Consider the following 20,479-nt stretch of genomic DNA (forward strand, 5'->3'; position numbering starts at 1 on the left):
CAATTGGAACTGCTCCAGCGGGAAGGTAATTGCGCTCCATGCAGTCATGCTGGCCACATGACCTTGGAGGTTTCTATGGACAACGCCAGCTCTTCGGCTTAGAAATGGAGATGAGCAGCAACCCCCAGAGTCGGACATGACTGGACTTAATGTCAGGGGAAAACTGCCCTTGATACTTTGTATAAGGTTATTTTCCTCTTTAGTTGCTCTTACCTGTATCTATCTATCTTACCTTCTATGACTTCACTACTCTATCCTATCACAGAATTTCACCTCCCATGACTTCTTTTACATATGTTTTGATGTAAAATGCACACCTAATTGTGTCTAAGCACTGCTGATACTACAATTGGGTAGAGTGAGGTCATTACCTCAGTTGGTAGATACTGGGAAGCAGTATTTAATTGGTCGATACTGGGAAGAAACAGCAATATCTTGCAGGAGAGGGTTGCAAGCTAAGTGTGGCAGGAGGAAACTGTAAGCTGAGCATTGAAGGAGAGGGTTACATGATGTTTTTTTCTGGAGACAACAGCATATCAGGTGTAGAAGAGGGCTACATCTGATTTTACTGAGGCATTGATGACCACGTTGTTTGTCTTGTATTGTCTGTCGTGTGTGTTGTGTTTTAATCTAACTGTCATTGTTATATAAATTGCATTGTAAACCGCATTGAGTCGCCGATTTAGGCTGAAAAATGCGGTATAAAAATAAAGCAAATAAATAAAATAAATAATACATCTTGGGTGTTGCATGAAAGTATGGTGGTTCAAAAGTAAAAATAAAGTGTAGAGGTGGGTAATACACTATTATTGTATTCAGGCTCTGTGAGACCACATTTGTCCAGTTAACATCACTGGCCACACAATCAATCCCACATATGGGTTGTTGTAGGATTTTCAGGCTATATGGCCATGTTCTAGAGGCATTCTCTTCTGATGTTTCGCCTGCATCTATGGCAAGCATCCTCACAACCTCTGAGGATGCTTGCCATAGATGCAGGCGAAACTGGCATTTCTCTCTACTTGTATGGGATTGTGCTCCATCAAGTTGAGGAGATCTGAGGAGCAATTGTAGACTCTGATGTCTGTGGAGAAGTACAGGATGTTTCAAAAAGATGGACCTGATGTGAAATCACTATATCTCTGCAACCACAAATCACCCACAAATAAAACTCTTATCACTTGAAAGGGTGGGACATAGAGTTTCATGTGACTATTGCTGGGTGTCTCTCCCAGCACACAAACAGCCCCTAGCCTCAACCATTCATAAAATGATGACCCTACAACGTAAGTCCTAGTTCAATTTGTGGAGTTGTTTTTCATATTTGTTTCTGCTTCAGAATGGTTAGTTAAAAAAACACTGATAATTAGATAACTCATTAAACTACTTTAACTGTTTGTGTCACTGTAACATGTTATTGTGAAATATACTGCTTTGAAATTGGGTCCATCAGTTTGAAAATTCTGTAAATCTTTTAAAGTAAAGGTAAAGGTTTTCCCCTGACATTAAGTCTAGTCGTGTCCAACTCTGGGTGGTGGTGCTCATCTCCATTTCTCAGCCAAAGAGCCAGCGTTGTCCGTAGACACCTCAAAGTTCATGTGGCTGGCATGACTGTATGGAGTGCAGTTACCTTCCTGCCGAAGCAGTACCTATTGATCTACTCACATTTGCATGTTTTCAAACAGCTAGGTTGGCAGAAGCTGGGGCTGACAGTGGAACCTCACCCTGCTCCCTGGACTTGAACTTCTGACCTTTTATTCAGGAAGTTCAGAAGCTGAGCTGTTTAGCCCGCTGTGCCACTGGGAGCTAAAAATCTTTCAGTCTAAAATAATTCTTTAAAATGGTGGACTTATTTTGGCAGATTCTGGGTTCAGTGACTTTGATAGTCCCTTTAAGGTTCCGGCTAAAATACAGAGTGGATTCATTGGCCTCTGACACAGAAGTCATGAGTTGGCGCTGATTCTGTACCATCCAGCAGCTGTGATTGAAAGGATGGATTCCTCTGAGTAACTACATTGCTATAAGATACATATCAGAATTTTCTAAAATTAGGAAAAGTATTTTTCTTGTCATTACAGAAAAAAAGCAAGTAGTTAAATCCTAACTTTTGCCAATTGCAGGTAAGATTTTCTAGTCCCAAAATCCACATTTTTTTTCCTGCCCTTTCCCGTCATGCATTCTATAAAACACATTTCTACTTAGTAGAATTATATATCTGGGGATGTTTGAAAGATTTGCCGGCTGCTTGCCAGCCAGCACAGTCTGTGGTGAAATGGTGTCAGGTGGCAATTAAATCCCTTATCTCTTCCCTTCAGCAGTTTGTTCATTTCCCGCTATTCCTGGCAAACATACAAGTAAATAAAGATACATTTTAAAAGGAGCAGAGTTTTGCTGTAAGAAGAATATTTCAGTAGAGAACAATTGGGTTCTTCTTTTTGAGGAGTTGAGTAGAGGACAAACAGAAGGCCAATGTAAGGCAGTTTGGTAATGTTCATTGGCCACCTGCATTATTTTTAAAATCTGCTTTCAGTTAAAAGTAAGCTGTATTCATGTGAAACATGTACTTGGTCGAGAGATAGAAACTGCTAGCTGGACCCTCTAGCAGGTGATTCATAAAAATGGAACACAATGTGCCAGGTAACTGTGGCTAAAAAAAGAGAATCCAAATTAGAAATTAAGTAGTTCCCGCAGACATCAGAACCGAAAACCAAGGGATGGAAAAGATTAAGAAATATCAAGACCTATCCACTGAAATTTAATTGTTCTTGTTTAGAGGTTGAAAAAACCATTATGGTTCCAGTAATTATAGGTGCTTCTGGGATCAGTTCTGGACAGACTGATAAAACATCTAAAATGACATTGTTGTAGATAGGACCACAGTTATAGCACAGTTATTAATCATAGAATTAGAAGAGACCTTGTGGGCCATCCAGCCCAACACCCTGCCAAGAAGCAGGAAAATCGTATTCAAAGCACCCCCGACAGATGGCCATTCAGCCTCTGTTGAAAAGCTTCCAAAGAAGGAGCCTCCACCACACTCCGGGGCAGAGAGTTCCACTGCTGAACGGCTCTCACAGTCAGGAAGTTTTTCCTCATGTTCAGATGGAATCTCCTCTCTTGTAGTTTGAAGCCATTGTTCCGCGTCCTAGTCTCCAGGGAAGGAGAAAACAAGCTTGCTCCCTCCTCCCTATGACTTCCTCTCACATATTTTTCCATGGGCATCATGTCTCCTCTCAGCCTCTTCTTCTGCAGGGTAAACATGCCCAGTTCTTTAAGCCGCTCCTCCTAGGGCTTGTTCTCCAGACCCTTGATCATTTTAATCATCCTCTTCTGGACACATTCCAGCTTATCAACATCTCTCTTAAATTGCGGTTCATAGAATTGAACACAGTTCATAGAATTGAACTTGGTATGGTCTGACCAAGGCAGTATAGAGGGGTAGCATGACTTCTCTGGATCTAGACCCTCTACTCCTATTTTTGCTGGCCAAAATCCCATTAAGGAGAGTGGCTTTACATGCAACATGTCACATTATCTAACAAAACCTCATGGATCCTAGATATGTATTGTTGAAGGCTTTCATGGCTGGAATAGATGCAGATGAAATGTCAGGAGAGAATACTTCTGGAACATGGCCATACAGCCTGAAAAACTCACAACAACCCAGATTCCTAGATAATTAAACAGAACTTGATTCATTAGTGGTCCAAAATTTAATGAGTAACATATAGTAGAGTGTGAACCTAGAAGAATGCCTCTAACATATGTGACCATTGGACACCAGTACCACGCTGCTCTCCCTCTCTGTTGCCTGGCTTCCCAAACCATGGGAGAAATGGCGTTGTGGAATATAGTACAAATGCCTGTAATTCCTTCCCATGATCAACAGCTCTAGTTGTTCAAAGAGGCAGTGTGAGCCCGGTGGCACCTGTAAAGAAGTTTGGAAGCAGAGTTTATTTTTAGCACCTTGCTTCTGCTGGATAACAGGCACATTTTCCTTCTCTTCTGTTGAACAAAGCCTCAAGTGTCTCTCTCGATCTGATCAGCCAAGTGTTTTATATGAGTTTGACATGCTCTTGTTTTCTATTACACTTTATTGGATAATACGTTAGAGGTCCCTGTATTTTGGAAGATGGGGCACATAGATTCATTACTAGCTTATATTAGCCCATACAGTAAAAAATAGATAGGAATTAATGCAAAATACTAAGCTTAAATCAATAGTTTAGAGTGGGTTCTTTCAAGGTATGTGTAATGTGACGTAATATAAATTGAGTTATTTTCTAGGAGTGCAACACACAATGATAAAACTGCCAGCATTTCTACCACATGGAAACTTCAGATCCTTGAAGCCACACAGAATCCAGGATATTTATAACTATTCTTAGTTTGTTCTTTCCTGTTGTGGGAAGATTGCAGGTTAACCTGGAGGTATGTCAAGGAGAAGCTTGTGTGCTCAACATTGGGCAATATTTTGACTCTTTTAAGGCATGCTACCGTTTCCATCCTGGCTAATGCTTACTCAGCAGGAGGAAACCCATTTCCAATTCCATTTCATGTGTCATAGGCAGCAATTTTCTATGGATCATCTATCTTCTTATTTGCTCTATTCCGTCTGCATGGCTACAGCTTCAGCGTTGTATTGTTAAAGGCTCCAGATGCCTTTATATGTGTTTGTTTTCACTTGTGGTCACAATGGGATTAGCAGTCTTAAGGCTGTATGAACGCTTGCCAGTTTTTATGTTTGCATATTTGGAAATATGTTGCTTGTATCATCAGGCTTTGTGTGAATGCACATTATCTTCAGCATGTAATGGTACAAACATTCAGACAATTTGGCAGATTATTTATTTGTTATTTATTTAGCGCATTTGTATCCCGTCCTTCTCAACCCCTGAAGGAGGACTCAGGATGGCTTACAATAGGCAGTCATTAGATGCCAACAAAGAAACAGAACACAGCAATTAACATAAACAGGTCAACAGCAATAAAAATACATCAAAAAAGCAATTAAAATACATTAAAACTATTGCCCCTTAAAATATTAATACAACCAAGTCTGAGTCCACAAATCCAAATCAGATTACCCAATTCTATTTGAAGGAGATACTTTACATAAGGCCTAGTCTACTGGGAACACTTAGTTCTTACTCATATTCTCCCTCAAACATTTCCCTCAGTTCCCCAAGCTAAGGCAAATCCACTCTCCACCTTCATTTCTGGAGGAACATGCATATTGTGTACCAAGAAGCCAAAATATCAGTATAGAAATATGGAATAAACAACAAGCTAGGAAATACAACAAAATTCCTAGATGCCACAAACTGAATGGTCATGTTCAGTTGTCCCTTGTTCTCAATCTGCATGTTCAGGGCAGGTTCTGCTACACAGGGAATACACACATTAACAAACACAATGTTGTTGAAAGATATAGGCCACAAGTTTACTGGTTACATCTGTAGTTAGGATTGGCGCCTGTATAAGTCCCGATCCAGACATTGACTAAGCTATTGATCAATGATCCTTTTCTTCTGGCCTGCTGCCAGAAACCTTCCAACAAACTGGAAAAAAATCCATGTGGTCCCGCTGCCATTAGTGGCTCCAGGAAAATCTTCAGCCCTTGAGCTGGTCAGACCAATTTCCCCTCACATCCCTAGTGATGACTCTCATACCTTACCAAAGCCAAAGGACATCAGTAATAGATTTATTTATTTATTTATTTATTTATTTATTTATTTATTTTGCTTATATACTGCTATTCTCAGCCCGGGGGCGACTCACAGTGGTGTACAACATAGAAAGAACAAGGTTCAAAATTCAAGACACAGTATAAAATGATCCACAATCCAGCATTAACAAAAACATCATCATCAAAAAACATCATCATTACTACAAAAGCCATTCCGCGTCGTCTCATTGTCCAAACCACAATCCAGTATCCTTTTCCGTTGTTCCATTCCTATAGTCATTACCAATCATTGCACTTCTTGTTCGAATGCCTTCTTGAACAACCAAGTCTTTAATTTCCTGCGGAATATCATCAGGGAAGGAGCCAGTCTGATGTCCACGGGAAGGGTGTTCCACAGCCAAGGAGCCACCACTGAGAAGGCCCTATCTCTCGTCCCCACCAGCCGTGCCTGTGAGGCAGGCGGGATCGAGAGCAGGGCCTCCCCGGAAGATCTCAAAGTCCTGGTGGGCTCGTAGGTTGAAATGCGGTCGGATAGGTATTTTGGGCCGGAACCGTTTAGGGCTTTATAGGCCAACGCCAGCACCTTGAATTGAGCCCGGTAGCAAATCGGCAGCCAGTGGAGCTGGTACAACAAGGGGGTTGTATGCTCCCTGCGTCCTGCTCCTGTTAGTATCATGGCTGCCGCACGTTGGACCAATTGAAGCTTCCGGGCCGTCTTCAGAGGCAACCCCAACTCCTGTCTATGGTTGCAACAAATAAAACCATCGTTGACAACATGTTAGTTCATTCATTGACTAGGGAAGCCAGGTTCTGGTCTTTCTGGATTGAGCCTCTGCCAGTGTTCCTTTAAACTCATGCTGATGACACCTAATCAGAACAAGAATGAGATAATAAGAGAGATTTGAGAGAACCAGAACAGTAATAATTCTTATCTTTTTATGCTCCTGGCTCTTAAAACTCCAGCTGTTTTGATACCACTGTAACTTGTGCAGAGCTTGCTTTTCACCTAGGATGCACACACACACATTTTTTTAAGCAAGATTAACTAATATTCCAAATTTGAAAACAGAGACTTTGGTGCAGCTTCTGAGACTGATTGGAGGCTTAAATCCTTATTTGTCCACAAACAGCTACTTAAACTTGAAGGCGCAGGTTCGCAGCTTGGGTGTGACCCTGGACTCATCGCTGAGCCTGGAGCCCCAGGTTTCAGCGGTGACCAGGGGAGCATTTGCACAGCTTAGGCTCGTGCGCCAGCTGCGCCCGTATCTTGGGAAGTCTGACTTGGCCACGGTGGTACATGCTTTGGTCACATCCCGCCTCGACTACTGCAACGCTCTCTACGTGGGGCTGCCCTTGAAGACGGTCCGGAAGCTTCAGCTAGTTCAACGCGCGGCAGCCATGTTGTTAACAGGAGCAGGGCGCAGAGAGCATACAACGCCCCTGCTGTCCCAGCTCCACTGGTTGCCGATTTGCTACCGGGCCCAATTTAAGGTGCTGGTGTTATCCTACAAAGCCCTAAACGGTTCCGGCCCAAAATACCTTGCAAACCGCATCTCGGCCTACGAGCCCACGAGGGCCTTGAGATCATCCGGGGAGGCCCTTCTCTCGGTCCCGCCTGCCTCACAGGCACGTCTGGCGGGGACGAGAGAGCGAGCCTTCTCGGTGGTGGCCCCCCGGTTGTGGAACACCCTCCCTACTGAAATTAGACAGGCGCCCTCTTTGATGGCCTTCCGTAGGAGCCTGAAAACATGGCTCTTCGAGCAGGCCTTCAACTGAGTATACCATTGGAACGACTCTGGAATGGACTATGACTACGAATTTGGCTATGACCCCAGGATTGGACGAAGCGGATTTTTAGCATAAGTATATGTTATGTAGTATTAGTTGTGTATGTATCGTCGCCATTTTTTGTACTCTGTCTTATATGTTGTTGTTCACCGCCACGAGTCGCCCTCGGGCTGAGAGTGGCGGTCAATAAATGCAAAAAATAAATAAATAAATAAACTGAGTCAGTAGTGTGAAGAGGATGTGCTTCCCCCTCATATGTAGGCTGCAGAAGTTAGAAGAACACTATAAAAGCCTGACTTGGCCACAGTGGTCCATGCCTTAGTTACATCCAGAATGGACTATTGTAATGCACTCTATGAGGGGCTGCCTTTGAAGATGGTTCAGAAACTGCAGTTAGTACGAAGTTCGGCTGCCAGATTACTAACTGGAGCTAGCTATAGGGAACATACTATACCCCTACTCAAGCAGCTCCACTGGTTTTCGATAGTTTTCTGGGGTCAATTCAAGGTGCAGGTTATTACCTACAAAGCCCTATATGGTTTTGGTCCAACCTGTCTTCAAGACTGCATCTCTTTCTATGAACTGGCATGGGCTTTGAGATTGGCAAGGGAGGCACTTCTCTTGGTTCCACCACCGTCTTAAGCGTGGTCGTTGGGGATGAGAGATAGGGTCTTCTCTGTAGTGGCTCCCTGGCTGTGGAATATCCTCCCAAAAGAGATTAGATTAGCCTTGACTCCTTCCAATCCAACCTAAAAACATGGATTTCAAGCAGGCTTTGCCCTTGAGTAGGCTGAAGTGGGCCCATATGAGTTTTACACTTTGGCACTTTCGTTGTGAATTGAAGGCAGCTAGTTTTAGCTAGAGATGGTTTGCATTTTCTTTTATTTTATTTTACTTTATTTAACTTTATGTTATTTTATGTGTTGATAGTGGTTGTTTTTATAACTTTTATGTGATATTGTTTTTATACCCACGTACCATTTATGTTATATACTACACTGTTGTGCCTTGTAAGCCACCTGAGTCCCTTTTGGGAGATGGTGGCCGGATATAAATAAAGATGATGATGGTGATGATGATGATGATGATGATGATTATTATTATTAGTAAACAGCATAGTGGGATATGTATCACTGAATACTCAAATAAATATTTAAATGTTCTGCGTAGAATTTTTCAAAGAGCTATTGCTATTCCATAAAACAAAGTGAATTAAGACTCCTAATAATATACAGTAGGCCCTCAAGTTTTGTGCGGCATAGGGGTGCAAAGCCACTGTAAAAAAATTCAACAATTTTTAAAGTCATGTTTTCACCTCAAAGAACAAATGTCTAGAAATTTCTAGGTCCCCCAAGGTGACTGGCAGAAGTTGAACATAATCAGGCTAGAGAACCTAGAGATTCCTAGAGAAAACATACTTAACAGGTAACATGTTAAAATTATCAAATCCTCAAAATTTAAATCTGGAATTGTGGAGGGCTGGCTGTATATTATTAGTTATTTTGCATTTGCCTCCAATCTGTACCAATATACACCATAGATTGTGCAATGACCATCAATCAAAACAGTTTGGATCACTGAAATGGATTCGCCCACTCTGTTTGAGATAGATATAAAATTCCAACTGGATATACAATTTTGGCACTAAAACTGATTTCTCTACCTAATACTAAAAATACAGTTCTATCAATTTGCTGCTCTTTCATGTCATGAAAGATTGATCACCTTAGGTAGCTGCTTTCTTCTGCCTAGTGGTAGGGCTGGCCATAGAGACAGTCTCTGTTGAGCAATGAAAACCTTGGGGGAGAGGTACAACTACCAAGTACCACTGAAAGGAAGACTCTCATTCCAGTCCCATTCTGATATAGCTTTGGGATTTAGGCATCTGGTAACACACTGTTCTCTTGGCTGCTTATCTATGAGAAGTTATTATTGTACATTCAGTATCAGGGACAATCTTTCTCAGCTTGTCCTAATCTAATGCTTTCCTTGATGGGCTAATGTGATAAGAAAGAATAATCTGTGGTAATGGCTTCTTGTAAATGATAGCTGATCATGCAGAAAGCTGTTAAGTCCTTTTCTGTTAACTGATTGTGCAAGTTGCTGCCTTGCTCATTGGTTTCCCAAGTGAATGTGCATCAGTGTGCCCAGCAAAGAGGCATGCCTGCTGAAACTTGAAGATTTTATCAGGCTGCAGCAATGAAGAATTTACATTCCTGGTAAGTCTTTTGAGGACAGAAATGGGGAGAAACAAAACATGGAACAATTTACTTACTTAGATGATTCCTTGTAGCCCAAGGATGATGGTCCTCCAAGTGTAGTGTCTTGGTGGTGGGTCCGTAACTGGCTGTGGAGCCCTATTCTTGATCCACATGTTTTCCCTCAGTGAGGACATTGGTTTCCAGGTGGAAGGCAGTTTCGGTTAGGGTTGGCTTGGTGTGTCTTCCTCTTGGCACATTTCTCCCTTTCGCCCTCCATTCATGCCTCATTGGATTCGGCAGCACTGCTGGTCACAGCTGACCTCCAGTTAGAGTGCTCAAGAGCCAGGGTTTCTCAGTTCTGAGTGTCTATGCCACAGTTTTTAAGGTTGTCCTGTCCACCTCTTTTCCTGTCCACCAACATTACATTTCCTGTTCTTGAGTTGGGAGTATAATAACTGCTTTGGGAGATGATAATTGGGTATTTGGACAACATGGCCAATCCAGCGGAGTTGATGGTGTAGGAGCATTGCTTCAGTGCTTCTTCCAGCATGCTGACATTTGTCCACCTGTCTTCCCAAGAGGTTTACAGGATTTTTCTGAGGCAACGCTGATGGAATTGTTCCAGGAGTTGCGTATGACATCTGTAGAAAGTTCACGTTTTGCAAGCATATAGCAGGGTTGGGAGGACAATAGCTTTATAAACAAGGACTTTGGTATCCCTACAGATGTCCCAATCCTCAAACACACTCTGCTTCATTTGGAAAAATGCTGCACTTGCAGAGCTCAGGCAGTGTTGTATTTCAATGTCAGTGTTGACTTTTGTGGAGAGGTAGCTGCCAAGGTAGCAGAAATTGTCAACATTTTCTAATGTTACATCATTAAGCTGTATTTCTGACATTGCAGAGGGATTGGCTGGTGATTGCTGGAAACAGAGCAGAAAAGCAAGAATCAATAAGGCAAAAATAGACAAAGTATGATGAGAAAGGATAAGGACCTATAAAGAAAGGGGAGAAATGCTGGTAGAATATAAGAAAGGGTGGCAAAAAGGAAGTATAAAGGCTATAACTGATCAAGTAAGATAACTAAGTTCTTTGGTTCCATAAGTATGAATTACCTTCCTTGGTATGCATTTGATCTTTTGTTCAAATAAAGTATCACCATTTTTTATTTTCTATTTCTGTCCTTTTGCTACGGTTTCATCATTGTATGTGTGTGTATAACTGTGTAAAGGTAACTGGCTTCATCTGGTGTCACTAATGCCTCAATAGCAAAGCATTTATTGAACAAGGCAGAGTTTCAGGATCAAAGCCTAGGCTGCTAGAAGAAGGGTCTCCTGGCAAGACATCAGATCAAAGTTGCTAAAAGAGGAAAGAGGATGTGTTGGTTCTTGTAAGGGAACTCACGCATTAAGTGGAAAGCTCTCTCTCCCCATCTACAGCTCAAGTCCTAGAGTAGCATTGCATGAAGAAATGCTGCTCTAACAAAGAGACTTGTCTTTCTCCCAAGAACCACAGGTCTTCGTTTTCAATCAAATAAGGCACCCTGAAGATTAATATAATGTTATGTCATGATATTGTATGGACCATAGCCCACATCATCAGATGCAAGGAATATTATCCAGAATTTTTGAAGTATAATCAGTATACATGACTATATCTCAGAGTGTAGCCAGTGAGAACAGTGGGAAATTAATAAAGCTTCCAGTGGGAATTCTACCATTTGTAATCCCTGTGAGGACATTAAGGCATCAAAAAAGCAGCCAGAAAGAAGAACTAAACAAGTTTCTAGACCACTTCAACAGCATCCACACAAACATCCAAATTACCTTGGGGGGGAAATGAAGGAAAACTGACATTGCTGAATGTCCTAGTCATCCACAAACCCAATCAACAATTGGGCCACACAGTTTACAGAAAACCTACACACTCAGATAGATACCTACATAAACACTCCAACCATCACCCAAGTCAAAAAAGAAGCACAATTAAAGCCCTGGTAGATGGTGCACAAATAATATGTGAACCCCACCTCCTCCAAGGTGAACTGAACCACCTGGGCTCTCCAGGCCAATGGAGACTCCACCACAGACATCAGAAGAGCTGCAAGACCAAGAACAAGCCACGAGAATAAAAACAAAGATCCACCCAGAAGAATAGTGTTCTTGCCATACATCAAGGGAACCACTGAACACACAGGGAAGCTGATGAAGAAACACAACATACAATCTACAGACCCACTAAGAAAATCCAATAAACGCTATCTTCAACAAAGGACAAGAGGAATCCTCTCACCTCTGCAGGAGTCTACTGTATACCATGCAGCCGTGGACAAGTCTACATAGGGACCATCAAATGCAGCATTGCCCAAATACGAATCAAGGAACATGAAAGGCACTGCAGACTAATTCAACCAGAGAAGTCAGCCATAGCAGAGCACTTGATGGACCAACCTGGGCACAGCATATTATTTGAGACCACTCTCACAACCACCATGTCAGACTATACAGAGAAGCCATTGAAATCCACAAGCATGTGGACCATTTCAACAGAAAGGAGGAAACCATTAAAATGAACAAAATCTGGCCACCAGTATTCAAAAATTATAAAATTATAACAGTAAATAAAGAGCAACACTCAAAAAGCAAGGGAATTCCAGACAAGAAGCAATCAGGGCCAGCTAACACCTCCCAACAAAAGATTCTTCCAGGCAGCAACCAGCCAGGATTTGAAGCTGTGAGGCCATTAAATGCTAATAAAGGGGATCAATTGCAACATTCACACTTGCCTCTAGCAGAAAATAGTTCTTTCCCTCACCCTGGACATTCCACAAATATATAAATCTCACTAGCCTAGTTTCCAACAGATCTCTCAACCTCAGAGGATGCCTGCCATAGATGTGGACAAAACGTCAGGAGACAATGCTTCAGGAAAATGGCTTTACAGCCTGGAGCAACCCAGTGATTCTGACTATGAAAGCCTTCGACAACACAGCAGTCAGAAATTTCGTGAAATTTAATTCAACAATCTGTGCTCAGGGATGTGCACATTTTGCATTTGATTTCCTTCAGATGTTGCTGTCTAAACTCTTTCCCTATTCAAGATTTGTATATAGGCCTGAGCTTCTGGATAATATTCCATGCACCTGAACAAGATGTATATTATAGTAATTGGAGGACTTTCCTTGTAAGGACATCACAGTCCCTGAGGCAGAGGTGGCGTGTCTGCATATCACAGGTTAAAAACCATTTCAGGAGATCAACATGGCTACCTAATTTTTTGGACTCTATTTTGGAGGCATGGTTATGGGGGCTATCAAATTTTGCTACAGTAGTTCTTTTGAAACTAGTCTTAATTATTTGATCTTGTTCTAGGAAACCTCCTAATAAGTTTGTCTACATAAGAAGGAATAAATGAAACCTTGCCTTTGCAGTAATAGGTTACATTTGAAAATAATCAAGCTGCAAGAAATCTCTCTGTTTCAGTATTACTGTGTAAGGGTATAAAAATGTCTTCTCTGGGGATTACAGACAGCATTTTTTAAGGCTAAAAGGCCATTTCTCCTCCTTGGGTTCATTAATTTCTCTTCTGGCCTCTGGAGCATAAAACATGACATCGGGATGGTAATCCTTCACCTCTGGATTTCTAATGGAATTATAATTGTGCATTTGCTCTCCAAAGCAGGGGACAGTTCTTATTCTTCTGTCTGTCATGGCATTGCTATCACCATTCCTTTTTTTCTGAGCAATTCTATAGTCCATCTGGAATTCTTTTGCAGCAGAAGCTCTTGAGAGTTCAATAAGCAAGTCAAATATTCAAGAGGATGCATCATGCAACATTGCTCCACCCTTAGCTGTCATTCTGCCAAGGCCTAAATGTAGAATGTTGACCTTTAAAATCAGCAGAAAGAGCCTTGACTGAAGAATGCAAACATAAAAAATAGGAAAGGAATCTTGACAGCATGAGAGATTGGTTTTTTCAAATATATTCATTACTCCACAACTTCCTTTTTTAGGGTCATAAACTGTAAATGCATGCTTGGATTTGCCAAGGAGTAATATAAAGTTTTGAAATGTTCACTTTGGTAATTTGGAAGATACATTTCACCAGAATATATATATATATATTCTAGAGAGAGAGAGAGAGAGAGAGAGAGAGAGAGAGGGTTTTTTTTTGCTGCATATTATTACTTGTTAAAAAGCAAAGAGGAGGTGTGTATTCTGTAGTACCTGGTACTTTCCATACCAATGTGGTAGTGAACCTCCTTTAGATTTTACTCTGAACTTTAAAGGAGCTATCTGTGGTAGCTTCTAAAATATGTTGGGCATCAGAAGTGGAGTGGGCAGATCAAAAGACAACCTGGCAAAATGACACTACCTAGAACAGGCATGGGCAAATTTTGGCCCTCCAGGTGTTTTGGACTTCAACTCCCACAATTCCTAACAGGCTACTGGCTGTTAGGAACTGTGGGAGCTGAAGTTCAAAAGACCTAGAGGGCTGAAGATTGCCCTTGCATGACTTAGAATAATCTTCCACCTTGTGCGACTGTGGAGCAGAACAAATAACTCTGTCTCTATATTTGCCCTCAATGCCTTGCCTCATGCACAGTGGAAGAATTGTTTAAAGCTACAGACAATGCAGTCAATGTTGCTTGTTTTTGGTCTTAAATTATTTACCTGCTTGTGTTTCCTCTATTTTATCAGTTTTATACTTGTTTGTGCAATGCTTTTGACACAAAATGAATAAATAAAGCACAGGCTAAAATTGAGGGTGCATTATCTCACTATAAGATATATAGTAGATCTATATTCACTAACAAATGACGTAATTCAAAGACAAGAAAGCTTGGTTATTGAGCCAGAACAACCCCCACAAATATTGACCTCTCCTCTCTTACAATTTCTCTGTGCCAATATTAATTAATGGGCCTCACAATTTGTCTTTGATCCTAGCCCATTCTGGCTCCACAGCTTCACAGATGGACAATTTTAGCAAGTCAAGAAGTCTTTTTCCCCCTGTCCATGGAACTCTCTGGGACTGGAGAAAAGTAAAAGAAAAACAATTCACCCCACTTGAAGACGTATTTCATTCATTTTGTCAAAAAAGAAGGTTAATCTGGATGATTCAGTGATGCAAAACATCCTTGCAGCAGGCACATTCAACAACATGGAAGCTTGTGAGATTAGAGCTATTGCTATCAGTGTAGGGAGATGTGCAGCATAAGGGACATGGTCCTCCAGACAATGTTGGACTGCAACTCTCCTTAATTTTTCCTCAATTGCTGTGCTGGTCAGGCTTGATGGGTCTTGCAGTCCAATAACATCTAGAGCACCAAGTCTCTCTCTTCCCACTTACACTTTTGTTCAAATTAGGTAAGAAAATTATCAAGGAAGATTCACAGTAGCACTTGAAAGCTAATAACTATGAAATATAAAACAACTTTTAAAGTAGGACATATCCTGAAGACCATTTGAGAATTATACAAGAAAAAGGTATCTGGCAAAGTAACTCCGAAACCACAGTACTCATTATCTGTGCCCTGTTACCCTCACAGGCCTGTTTAATGAGGACGCAGAGCCTTCTCCGTGGTTGCCCAAGGGCTGTGGAATTTTCTTCACTGAAAGCCTAGGTTCTCTCTCTCTCTCTCTCTCTCTCTCTCTTTCTGGCCATAGCCAGAAAGCTTCCAGGATCCAAATGGTGGTAGCACAAAGCTCTCATAATGGGATATGCTATATTTTTAGCTTTCCTAAAATAATGGGATGTGTTGTATTTTTAGCTTTGGATGTGCTTCAACATTTTTAAATGTATTAATTGAATTGTCCATTACTGTTGATTAAAAATACTTTACATTTTTAGTTCTATTGTACTAACACATATGGTAAGCTATAGCCTTATTAAGAGAAAGGTGTCATAGGAATCAAGAGAGGATATTTTGGGTGTATGCAGCCATTGTTAGAAAATACCCCATTCATGAAATAGATATTTTCTCTAGTCTATATAGCAGGCATGGGCAATCTTGGGCCCTCCAGGTATTTTGGACTGCAACTCCCACAATTCCCAACAGCCTCAGGCCCCTTCCTTTTCCCCTTCAGCCACTTAAGTACACTGTGTTTGCAGGAACTCCATTTTAGTTTTATGCTACTTGTTTGCAATTCAGCCATCAATTACCTTTGTTCCCCTTGGTTTTAAGGATTTATTTATTTATTTACGACATTTCTATCCCACCTTTCTCAGCCTCAGAGGACACTCAAGGCGGCTTTACATATAGGCAACTATTCGAAGCCTTAACACAATGGACAGTTAAAATGAGCATTCAAAATAAAATAATAAAATACATTAAAACAATTAAAACATTTAAAACAATAAATTCACAATAACATAATCCACAAGCATAATCTAGGCAATTCCTATTCAAAAAACATACTTAACCCAGCACTAAAATAATCAGGCCAATGAAAAGATTTTTGAGCTTATTCCAGCTTATTATCTATGCCACTAAATGCTTTGGTTACCTATACCTATAATTTATCCAAAGTCCCAGAAGAATTGCTGTGGTTTCTTTCCATCCCATTTCCTCTCCCTCCACATATGTGTATGGACAGGGAGTGGGGGGGTCAGATGAGAATTTCCAATGGCAACTGCTTCCTTGGAATGGCAATTATTTCCAACTCACAAAACATTCAGCTGTCAACTCTGATTTATTTCCAAAGCAAATCTGGATTGAGTTGCCTGTGATGTGGCAGTGCATTTCTTGTTCCACTTCCAATGATGTGTGTGTGTGTGTGTGTGTGTGTGTGGATGTACATGTGAGAAAGGCCGCCATCCAATCATGAGCCAGCTATTATAAAAATAAAATATCTTCTCTCTCATTCTTTTGGCTGTCAGTGCCTGGGATTTTATGGTTTGGAAATATGTGCACCAGCACGATAAGGGCTGTGGAAAGGAAAATATATTTAGGGCTTGCCCTCTTTAATTCGCCCCCCCCCCTCCCCGTCCACAAAGCTTTTGAAGATTCCCCCTTTTCTGTCTGGGGGAGAAAAACGAAGCTATTAGAGATAAAGAAGCCCCCCGCTATGTTCAATCCTCTCTCCAAATAAAGGATTTCCCCCCCAAAAAACGTGCAAAGGCAAGGCAACCTAGAAAGAGATACATCTCCCTTTAAATGAAACGGACTCCTTGCTCTCAGTCACAGAGAGAGCGATCACCCATTTGCTGGGGGAAATGCTATTCCCGCCTCTCTGGCGGTTCCTCCCCACCCCACACTCCCTCCCTCCCTCCCCCTCCCTCCCCCCTTTTCACTCTATGCAACGGAAATGCACGCAAAGGGGAGCACTCTGCCCGCGGCACCCACCAAGGGCAAGGAAATGCCTTGGCAATAAACAATAGCCGCCTTCCATCGCGTTGGCTGCCACTGGGCAAGGTCAGTCCCGCTGCGGCAGCGCCTGCGGATACGGGGGGAGGGAGGGAGGGAGGCAGGGAGGGAGAGGAGACCCTCTCCTCTTCCCCTCCCTCTTGGCTTCCCTCGGCATCTTCTCCCGCCCCGCCATGAGCCCAGGGCTCCTCCGCAGCTGCACTGCATCAGGGAGAGCCGGCTTCCCGAAGACCATGGGGAGCTGTCCAAGACCACGGTGGTGCTGAAATCCCAGCCGCATCCGCGCTGCCACTCGCCGTCCATCTCTTTGGTGCTGAGATCCAGGCCGCGCTTCCCAGCCGCTGTCCGCTGCCTCCGTGGTGCTGAAACCTGATTCCGACATCTTTCCAGCTGCAGCGGGAGGAGGAAGGAGGAGAGGATGGAGGGCCAAGGCGTCGGGATGTGCAGCCATGCAGCCAACGGCTTTCCCTCGTCTCAGCAAGGATGTTGAACCGTCCTGTCCCTCTACCGCCTGCCCTGTGGGCCACGAAGCCCTCTGCCGCAGTCATGGAAGAGGAGCTGAAATGCCCCGTGTGTGGCTCCCTCTTCCGGGAGCCCCTCATCCTCCCCTGCTCCCACAACGTCTGCCTCCCTTGCGCCCGCACCATTGCTGTGCAGACCCCGGAGAGCGAGCAGCACCTACCCTCCATGCTGCACCCACGGGGACCACCACAAGGGCCCGGGCCTGCTGCTGGACCGGCCTCCCTCGACTATGACTGCGGGGCTGGTGGAGGCAGTGGAGGGACTGTTGGGGGAGGGGGAGGAGGTGGTGGTGGTGGAGGGGTGGACCACACAGACAAGCTGAGTTTGCACAGCGAGACCGACAGTGGCTATGGCTCCTACACCCCAAGCCTGAAGTCTCCCAACGGGGTGCGGGTCCTGCCCTTGGTGCCACCGCCTCCTGGCACAGGGCCCGCTGGGTCCACTCCACGGGGAAGTATTGCCAGCTCCTCGTTGACCTGCCCGCAATGCCACCGCAGTGCTTCACTGGACCACCGTGGCCTGCGCGGCTTCCAACGCAACCGGCTCCTGGAGGCCATTGTGCAGCGGTACCAAGCGGCCCGAGCTGCTGCCTCAGCCGCTGCCAAATGCCAGCTGTGTGACCGCAACCCACCTGAGCCAGCTGCCGTCATGTGTGAGCAGTGTGAAGTATTCTATTGCGCCTCCTGCCAGATCAAGTGCCACCCTTCCCGGGGACCCTTTGCCAAGCACCGCTTGGTGCCCCCACCCAGCCAGCAGGTAGCTCCCACTGGAGGTGCTGTGCCCGGGGCCAGCGGTGGAGCAGGAGCAGGCCCTGCGGGAGGTGTTATCAGTGCAGTGAGCAAAGTACCTGGGGCAGCCCGCAAGCCCCCCACCTGTGTGGACCACGAGATGGAGAACTACAGCATGTACTGTGCAACTTGCCGGACCCCCGTCTGCTATCAGTGTCTGGAAGAGGGCAAGCATGCTAAACATGAGGTGAAGGCCTTGGGGGCTATGTGGAAGCAGCACAAGGTAAGCCTTGCTGGGAAGGGAGAAGCTAGAGCTGGGAGCCAAAGTGACACTCTGCCCCTGTGGCACCACCTTCAGCACCACTGGCATATCCAAGGGAAAATACATTGGGTGTAAAGATGTGTTGTCCACTTGTGGGTCCCCAGGTCTTTTGGCCTACAACTCCCAGAAATCCCAGCCAGTTTACCAGCTGTTAGGATTTCTAAGAGTTAAAGCCAAAACATCTGGGGACCCACAGGTTGAGAACCACTGTTGTAAAGCAAAATACAATGACAATCAAAATCCACAAAACAGCCATGTTTTCTTTGGGCCAACCCAAATGCATGACGGACTCCATGCAATCTGTCAAAGTTCCACTGGATTCTTTATCAGGGAAAGGTGGTGAAATACATCATGACGGTTTTTGAAGTTCCACTGGCTTCTTTATCAGGCAAAAGGGTTTAAAAAGTGCAAGTTTTCAAAGCTCTATTGAATGTTTTATTAGGCAGAGGTTTCTTCTTCTGTATGATTTTAACAGCTTTGCCTGATGAAGATACCTGCAAAGATTTGAAAGCTTGCATGGTGTATTTTGTGCAGTTTTGTTGACCAAATAAAGGTACTGCTGTTTTATGGATTTTGGACATTTCTGGACCGATATAACTTCAGCTAAGCAGGCCCCACATCTCATCTGGTCCCATTACACCTGGTTTCTTCCTAAGGAGTAGCAACTGCTCTCTAGAATTTGAGTAGCAATTGTGATTGTATGTACTTCATCACACTAGAAAATGAATCCACTTTAAATCCAGTTTCTGCCTCCTGCAGAATTCTGGGGTTTGTAGTTTAGTGAGGTTGTTAATGGCACCTCCCTAAACTACAAACCCCAGAATTCTGCAGGAGGCAGAAACTGGATTTAAAGTGGATTCATTCTCTATTGTGATGAGGTCTTATGTGAGGTTCCTGACATCATGATAAAGAAGCATCGAGAGAGCCAAGATCACTTCCCGGCTCCCCTTGCACCAGTCCTGGACACAATTTGAGACCAGAACATGGCCTGAATGGGCAAGGCTGCCTTTACACAGGTATAGAGTACAAACAGATCTCATTTGGGAATTGGGCCGCTGCAGCACCACATGTAGTTTTCAGGCTAGATTCCTCTAATGGTAATTTGCACCTGTCCTTTATACATCTTTACTGCATTTACAATTGATCTTTAAATACGGATAGCTATCTGTTGGGAGTATTTTGATTGTGTATTCCTGCATGGCAGGGAGCTGGACTTGATGGCCCTTTCAACTATACAGTCTTAAATTTAAATCCTTAAAATCTTGCTTAAGAGTTGTCCCAAGCATTTATTTAAAATGTTAAGGATGTACAGTTCTTCTATACAGTGTTTTCAGGCTTTTCCATTTGCATATGTCCTGGATCACAATTCTCATGCAGTTAGCATGTTGTAATAGAATGGTGAGACATGTAGTGCAGCACATCTGGAAGCAGCTAGGCTGTAGGAAGCTGCTGTGCTGGATTTGTTGTATTATGTATGGCTATAGAAGTAATCCTTAATCCTTTTTAAAGATGAGGATTGACAACTGAACAGTGATGGCTGCCTCAGGGCTACCTCAAGTGATGGACAAAATTATATCCTTCCACTGAGCTATCATGGTGTAGTGGTTTGAAGGATGGACTAGGACTCCAGGGGACCAGGTCTGAATCCTTACTCACTTAATTATTTGAACAATTCACATTGTTTGCATCTGAAAAGAAGACAAAGTTAATAAACCATGGGATAAGGTTACCATAAATATAACCATACATATTCTTTCACGTGAGAGACAGCATGGTGTAGTGCAGGGGTCCCCAAATTAAGGTCTGTGGGCAGGACACAGCCCTCCAAGGTCATTTACCTGACCCCCCACTCTAAACTTTG

The 20,479-nt window shown here is 43.3% G+C and overlaps 1 protein-coding gene and 1 long non-coding RNA gene across 5 annotated transcripts in view; one reads left to right on the forward strand and one right to left on the reverse strand.

The window, feature by feature from the left end:
• Positions 1-4,869: 4,869 nt before the first annotated feature.
• Positions 4,870-16,700, reverse strand: LOC132761154 (uncharacterized). Its single transcript, XR_009629934.2, has 3 exons — positions 16,193-16,700; positions 9,753-10,600; positions 4,870-6,556 (listed from the first exon to the last, which is right to left on the reverse strand). It is a non-coding gene; the product is annotated as an uncharacterized lncRNA (long non-coding RNA).
• Positions 16,701-16,966: 266 nt separating this feature from the next.
• The window catches only part of TRIM67 (tripartite motif containing 67), a 56,133-nt gene continuing 52,620 nt past the window's right edge, over positions 16,967-20,479 (forward strand). For all 4 annotated transcript variants that reach the window (XM_060753783.2, XM_060753785.2, XM_060753784.2 and 1 more), the window contains exon 1: positions 16,967-18,579. In XM_060753783.2, the coding sequence (XP_060609766.2) occupies positions 17,530-18,579 (1,050 nt within the window). In that variant the 5' untranslated portion in view covers positions 16,967-17,529. The remainder of the gene's footprint in view (positions 18,580-20,479) is intronic.

This window comes from Anolis sagrei, chromosome 1 (assembly GCF_037176765.1).
Source record: "Anolis sagrei isolate rAnoSag1 chromosome 1, rAnoSag1.mat, whole genome shotgun sequence".
Taxonomy (NCBI): Eukaryota; Metazoa; Chordata; class Lepidosauria; order Squamata; family Dactyloidae; genus Anolis; species Anolis sagrei.